The sequence below is a fragment of the Rhinolophus hipposideros genome (genome assembly GCF_964194185.1).
Source record: "Rhinolophus hipposideros genome assembly, chromosome: 9".
Classification (NCBI taxonomy): domain Eukaryota; kingdom Metazoa; phylum Chordata; class Mammalia; order Chiroptera; family Rhinolophidae; genus Rhinolophus; species Rhinolophus hipposideros.
The window spans coordinates 52928425-52936063 of NC_138055.1; the positions used below are offsets into that span (position 1 = coordinate 52928425).

Below are 7639 nucleotides of genomic sequence, written 5' to 3' on the forward strand. Positions count from 1 at the left end.
TGTTCCTGATGCCAGTGAGCCAGTGCGTGCCCCTCTTAGGCCTTATGGAAGACTCTGAGGGAGGGAATGCCTCCCTTTAGCATAAGCTGGCCAAGAAGGTCTAAAAAGTGGCCTCGGGACTGGTTGGTGTGTAAGGGGGGAGGTGGTAGGTGGGTGTGCATGTGAGCACGTGAGTGTGTGTGTGAGATTGTGGCTGGGAAGGCCAGCATGTGAGTGCATAGTGTGTGCGTGTGGGGGGGATATGTTGATTGCTGATAGGAGTAGGTGATGGATTTGGGAATGGTGTGGTGTGTTGGATTCTTGTAGGGTGATTGAGCGATTGTGTAAGTGTGGGGCTTTGGCAGTGCAGAAAGAGGCCACCAGTGTGAGGGGAATTACCAAGGGCACCCCAAGTTCCACATCATGTATGAATCAATCTCACACTCCCTCCGTGTTCCTGGGGCGGTTCCGCTCAGCACCACGGACAGCGCAGGAGGAGCCACGGCCCTGCTTTTCCCTCCCATTCCAAACTGAGTCACGGTTCCCCTGTCCTCCAATACCCGAGTTTCCCCAACTGTGTCCAGGGAGGCTGGGGTGGGTGTGGGGGAAGTGAGTTGGCTCTTTGAAGATAAAAATTGTGCAGTTTAGGGTAAAAAGCCATAAACATCTGGCTGCATCTGGCCCCCAATTAAGCACATTAAGGGAGGAGCGACAGCAGCTAAACAACCCAAGCCCATAAAAGACATGTAATTGCTCCTAACCCGTGGACGCACCAGGCTCCCCACATATATAAAAGGCCCTAAAATGTCCGAGATGTAAACACCTCATCCACTGAACCCTTCGTTACGACTTCTCCCTCCTCAGAACCTCCTGTGCCTTAAAGTAACAACATGACTTGTGGATCTTACTGTGCTGGCAGCGCCTTCAGCTGTGCCTCGGCCTGCGGGCCCCGGCCCGGCCGCTGCTGTGTCACCGCCGCCCCCTACCGTGGCATCTCCTGCTACCGCGGCCTCGCCAGGGGCTTTGGCAGCCAGAGTGTCTGTGGGGCCTTCCGCTCCGGCTCCTGTGGCCGCAGCTTCGGGTACCGCTCGGGCGGCGTGTGCGGGCCCAGCCCGCCCTGCATCACCACCGTGTCTGTCAACGAGAGCCTGCTCACGCCCCTCAACCTGGAGATCGACCCCAACGCGCAGTGCGTGAAGCATGAGGAGAAGGAGCAGATCAAGTGCCTCAACAGCAGGTTCGCGGCCTTCATCGACAAGGTGGGTGTCCTTGATCACACCCTTCCTGCACTCCACCCATGCTCAGGCCTCAGGCTGGGCACTGAGGGGGGAGTCAGAGGCAGAAAGCACTGCCTGCAGAGGCTCCCATTCTGACGAGAGAAGCAAACAGACACACAAACACAAACAGGCACTCACACAAGACCCAGAGGCTCAACTGAAAGTTCAGATTGGCAGAACTTGTGGAAGATAGGGGTGACCTGGCTGCTCTGGACCACAAGCTAGACTTCAGGAAATTGAGGAGGAAAATGATTGCTGCTCTGAAAACACAGAGGTTTCAACGGCCTCAGGCTGAGGACTGTGTTCTTTTTGAGGGGGTGGAGTGGACTGGCTATCAGATGAAGTGGGCGAGGGGCCAGGGTAGCAGGGCTCTCCTTTACATGACCTGTGACATCATCTCCCTGATACCCATCGCCAGAAATCTCACACTGAGATCTGAGTCTAGTAACTCTGCCGAACAGGTTGAGTTCTCATGCTTCTGGCTTCAGGGAGAGGGGCTCAGCAACCTACCTGGCTCCTGACCACACGCTACCCGGACTCATGCTACGCGAGAGAGTACTCAGTCCTCCTGATGACAGGGCCTGACATTTCCCAGCCCCTTGCTCACATCCCTAAGTTGGAATATCCAGATATACATGATAATCAGGAAATCCAGAAGTTGCCTTGTCTCCCACTGTCTACGTCTGTCCCATCTGTGCTCAGCTCCAGCTTTGGGAATTCACCTTAAAGCAATTCCCCCAAATTGGGTTTGGGACACCAGCAGCCATCTTACACTTTCCCACCCCGAACGGTAGGTGCGCTTCCTGGAGCAGCAGAACAAGCTGCTGGAGACCAAGTGGCAGTTCTACCAGAACCGCAAGTGCTGTGAGAGCAACCTGGAGCCGCTGTTTGAGGGCTACATCGAGACGCTGAGGCGGGAGGCTGAGTGTGCGGAGGCTGACAGCGGGAGGCTGGCCTCGGAGCTCAACCACGTGCAGGAGGTGATGGAGGGCTACAAGAAGAAGTGAGTGTGGCCAGGAGTGGAGTTGGGCACAGGAAGTGATCAGGTTAAAGCCCGTTGGGATTAGACACCAGAAGGACTTCCCAGTAGGGTGCGCGGCCAGGTTGGCAGTGTGTAGCATGAGCTTTGCACCTGCGCAGTTGTTGCCCAGGTGCTTGCCGAGAGGCAGGGCCCTGATTTCCCCAGGAGATGCCTCTCCCTTACTTCAGCCTTGTCTTCTCGGAGTCTGATCACCTAGCGGCCGTCCCCTGTGCTCTGTGGGGAGGAAGCCTTCTGCCATTTCCCAGGCCTTCTCCTCCTGTCCTCTCACCTCCCACCTGTGGCACATGGATGTAACACGAGTCCACGTGTGGCTGGGCTGACACATTCTGGAGCTCTGGGTGTCCCGCTGCCCAGGGTGCAGAAAGCTGATGGCCTCTGGGACTCAAGGACCCCAACCTCACCGGAACTGGGATGGACACCCAGGAGAGGGGAGGCTGGGGCTGCAGAGCCCCAAGGACATCCTGTCCACTCCTAGCTGGGTGCTGAGGCCTCATTTACCTCCTGAGGTCACCCCAGAGCAACTCTGGACACATGGCTATGAGGTCCCAGAAGATTAGCTCCCTGAACCCCTCAATTCAAAATTCAGAGAGCATCACAGACATAGCCCAAATCCAACCAAAAGGACCCAGCAAGGGTGCCAGGCTTCCAGCTGTGTTGGGGAGTTCCTAATATTGTCCCCTTCATTGGTAAGAAATGGAGGGCGTTCTGGTGAGACCTGCCCTTCTGTGACCTCCTCTCTGCCCTCTTCTGCCTCAGGTACGAAGAGGAAGTTTCTCTGAGAGCAACAGCCGAGAATGAGTTTGTGGTTTTGAAGAAGGTGGGTAACATGGGATCGGGGAGCACACACTTCAGGGATCTAGAATGACAGATTCTTCTTGGGGAGACCCAGAGGGTCTCAACCTCAGTGTGACCTCCCAAATCAGGATAGGGAATTCCCAGAGATAAGGTCACGGAAGGCACAACCAGGGCTCTGACAAAGGGCAAAAACCTTGGAATATCCACTAGTACCGTGCCCTGGGGCAGGGAGATGGCTGGGTCCACCTCTGCATGGCCTGCTCTGCTTCAGAGGTTGTGGTCTGTGGCTTGGGTCCCCGGAGGCCTGGCAGCTCTAGTGGCTATTGAAGGACAGTGTCCTGTGTACATTGGGAGATGTCTGAGCAAAGGAGGGGCAGAGACCCACGGTTGGGGGAGGATGAGCAGAACCAGGACTGACAGGTGGAGTCTTGGAGGATGCTGGGGGCAGGGAGGGGTCACTGTGGCCAAGCAGGGAGTCAGTGTCTGCAGGTTTCCTGCAACAGGGGAGGGGAAAAGGGAAAAATGGGAGGGTACGCTGTCCCAGGTAGGAGAGGGGAGAGGCTGGGGGCCCTTCTCCAGGGCACAAAGGGGTTTGTCTCACAGGGGAGGAGGGGGTGAGTTCCATCCCTGGAAACAGAAGTTTTGAAGATGGGACAGGATGGGGAACACCGCGAGTCCTTTGCCCCTGGCCGCCATAAATGGGTGAGAAGAGAGGAGTTTGTCTGACAACCACCTGGGCTTGTCTTAGCTCAAAGACCCCCACCTTTCAGGACGTGGACTGCGCCTACCTCCGCAAGTCGGACCTGGAGGCCAATGCGGAGGCCCTGACCCAGGAGATTGACTTCCTGCGGCGGCTGTATGAGGAGGTGAGGGTCGCGCCCAGGCACAGGCTGGCAGCCGTCTGGAGGAGAGGGCTTTGGCCTGGGACTGGAGGTGGGCGGGTTTGGGCCGCAGGTTGCAGTCCATGAGGCTGTGAGAGGGAGTGGGGGCTGGAGGCCAGGGTAGGGCTGAGAAGACCGGGGACACGCTATGGTGGGTGAGGCTGAGGCTTAAATAAGGTCCTTCTGTCCCCCCAAACCCCTACCACCTGCAGGAGATCCGAGTCCTCCAGGCCCACATCTCAGACACCTCGGTCATCGTCAAGATGGACAACAGCCGGGACCTCAACATGGACTGCGTCGTGGCCGAGATCAAGGCCCAGTACGACGACATCGCCAGCCGCAGCCGGGCCGAGGCCGAGTCCTGGTACCGCAGCAAGGTGAGTGGCACCGGACACCTGCCTCCTACCATGGCTGTGGGAGGCATGTGAGCCTCATGTTAGAAAAGGCCTTTTCTGTCTGGGATCCTGATTCCTAGGGATGGGAACAGAAGGGCAGACCGCTCTCAGGTAGAGGCGTCCGGGCAGGGCTGCCATGGATGGTGGCCCAGGCTGAGCACTGTACAACCTGCTCAACCATGCGTGGTGTCCGCAATCCGTGGGGTGTCCCGTCCTGAGCCTCAGGAGCACGTGTGCTTCCCCCCAGTGCGAGGAGATGAAGGCCACGGTGATCCGTCACGGGGAGACCCTGCGCCGCACCAAGGAGGAGATCAACGAGCTGAACCGCATGATCCAGAGGCTGACCGCCGAGGTCGAGAACGCCAAGTGCCAGGTATGGGCCACCTGTCCCCTAGCCCAGCACACAGGCTGGGGGCTGAGCCAGGCTGGATCGCACCACTCATTCTGCAGCCCATTTGCACGACTAGAGTTGCAGGCTGTGGTCACTCGGGGAGACCCAGCTGATGAAGGCGAGAGGCCTGTTCCTGGGGTGTTCCAGCTGGGTGGAGAGACTGGACACACTCAGGAAATGGACAGAGACCTGGGGATCACAGCCTACCTTGTTGTCTTCTGTGTCCCCAGAACACCAAGCTGGAGACCGCAGTGACCCAGGCTGAGCAGCAGGGCGAGACGGCCGTCAGCGATGCCCGCTGCAAGCTGGCCGAGCTGGAGGCCGCCCTGCAGAAGGCCAAGCAGGACATGGCCTGCCTGCTCAAGGAGTATCAGGAGGTGATGAACTCCAAGCTGGGCCTGGACATTGAGATCGCCACCTACAGGCGCCTGCTGGAGGGCGAGGAGCAGAGGTAGATATCACAGCCATTTTCTCTCCCAGCTCTGCCTGGGTTCTCAGCGTGCCGTGGTCCTCACACTGGTGCCATCACTGCTCTCTTGTTTCCAAATCTCCCTAACCTGCAAGTGGACAGGTAATTTGAGTAAGTCTTTTGGGTATGGTTCTAGACCCATTGGAGTCTCTCATGCTCACCTAGAGCTGATTTGGGATTGATACCTTTTGCAAATCTGTTCCTCAGAACCAGGAATCAGGCTGTAGTAATCGCTCTTCCTGAGAAGCCCAGCCTAGGCTTGCGGCCACCTTGTCTTGTTAGTGCTTCTGCCCTCCTGAGTCCTTGTTATACATACCCCTCAGGATTCTAGCTCTCCTCTCAATCGTGGTCCTGCCCCAGTCTTGGGAATTCAGATTTATCCCATAATGACCACTTCAATAGGGGATTCTATCAACTCACAGTTTTATATTCTAACTACAGTGAGTACCCCACAGGGTCTTCCATTGTAGCAGGTAGGACTGAGGGTAGACAGGCAGCAGGGACCTGTCCGTTGAGGCAGCCATGTCCTACTCTGGCATTTTTGCTTGTGGCTTGCTTTGGGGGCGGGAGGAGACTCATTGGTCATTCAGCCTTCCTATGGCTGGAGGGCAGCTGAGGTCAATACTCCCAGAATGTTGTTCCTGGGTTTTTACCTCAGGTTGGTCAGATGCTCACACCCTGAGCCTTCCTCCTTGGGTACAGCTGGGCCCCGGGCCTGAGGCGGAGGAGAGTGGAATGTGAGGATGCAGAGGGAGCCTCCAGGGAGTAGCCTGTGTTGGGGAAATGAGGACACAGGTTTGCAAGCTGGAATCCAAGTGATCATGTCAAGCGACTCGCAACAAACTCATGCAATTGGGAAGCTCAGAGGCATTGGGGCTCGCTGGGCCTGAGGAGTTTCATTAGTAAAGGATTTTGGGAAGAAGAGTGTTTCAAGACTGAGTTTGGAAGCTGGAAAGACATGTGGAGATGGCACTAGAAACTGAGTGGCCCACCCCTCTGACGCCCAGGGCTCTCGGAGTGAACTCAAAAGCTTTGGGGTGGATTCTCTTGGAAACCTGCGTGTGGGTGATTAGATGGTAGGCTGTGTTTTCTCCGCACCTGAAGCCGATTTTGACAACCCTGTGCCTCTGTGCTCTCACAGAGACCGCTGTGTGTGTCCCTTAAGGAGATAGTGGCGTGTGGGAAGGAAATGTGGGCTGGCAGGAGTTAGGTGGCCCGAGTTATAGCCCTGCCTCTGTATCACGGGGTATTTCCCCTCTCTGGGCCTCAGTTTCTCCATCTGACAAATGAGGGAATTGGTGTGCATGGTCTCTGAGTCTGTTCCCAATGGATTCTAAAATTCCACTTATTCAGGCGCTAAGAGAGATAGTAGCAGCTAACTTTTCTGAAGTGCTTGCTGTATGACAGGCACTAAGCAATCCGCATGACACACCTCGGCCTAGATTGTCCCCTGGAGGAAGCAGGCTGAGGGAGGGTAAATCAGGTTGCTCACCTGACAGTGGGCGGGGCACCACTGCACCACGCGTTCTGTCTCCAGAACGCATATGCTGGTGAATGGCTCCCCTGGCTTCTGGATTAGCCCCCAAGGAGGGCCAGGGGTCTCCCCTGCACGTTGGCTACCTGGGCCGAGCAGTTTTTCCCCAGCACTGACCAATCTCTTTTCCTGTCCCAACAGGCTATGCGAGGGCGTTGGCTCCGTGAATGTCTGTAAGTAGCTCGAGCCCTTGCCATTCTTCCACTGGGGTGGTCCCAGTGCCTTTGGGGAGGGGACATTTTTGCTTACCCTGAAGCCCCCTGTCTGTGGCGGTGCCTGATGCTGGGCCTGTTCTCCCCTCATTCAGGCGTCAGCAGCTCCCGCGGTGGCGTCGTCTGTGGCAATCTCTGCTCCAGCGGTACTGCTCCTGCTGTCACCACCAGCGTCTGCAGTGCTCCTTGCTGCGGTAACATGGTGGTCAGCACGCCTAACGCCTGTGGCCCCTGCTCTGGCTGTGGCGGATCGAAGAGGTGCTAGGCGGCTGCACCCTCTGCCCAGCCAGGACCTCGTGGAACTGGAACGCACCTCGTGGAACTGGAACGCACCTCCCGTTGCTGCCTCACAAACCGCCAGCCACTGGTCTCCCACGAACCAGTCGCCAGATGTGTACACTCAGCTCGTCCTCCCTACCTGCTCCCAATGTGTGCCATCCCGCAGGCGCCCTGAGCCCCGGGGAAGCTGGGGCAGCACCTCGGTCTCTTTCTGTAGCCTTTTCTAGTAGTTGATTTGTTGTCCTGAGGATTCATCTTTTCTTCCTTCTGTATTTTTTTTTTTTTTTTTTTTTTTTTTTGCTGGATTCATTGGTCCTGCTTGACCCCTTCCCCCAAGCTTGGAGGAAAAGGGCAGTCCCTGGACTCTCCCGGTCCGCACTTCCTG

The 7639-nt window shown here is 56.8% G+C and overlaps 1 protein-coding gene across 1 annotated transcript; it reads left to right on the forward strand.

Annotated features, from left to right (window-relative positions):
- Positions 1-869: 869 nt before the first annotated feature.
- On the forward strand, positions 870-7240 carry LOC308501887 (keratin, type II cuticular Hb6; the record flags this gene model as incomplete). The annotated part of the gene is made up of 9 exons (XM_081058969.1): positions 870-1238; positions 2051-2259; positions 3055-3115; positions 3864-3959; positions 4187-4351; positions 4617-4742; positions 4991-5211; positions 6905-6936; positions 7071-7240. The coding sequence occupies 9 exons, from the start codon at positions 870-872 to the stop codon at positions 7238-7240; spliced, it is 1449 nt and encodes a 482-aa protein (XP_080915095.1).
- Between the last annotated feature and the right edge of the window lie 399 nt (positions 7241-7639).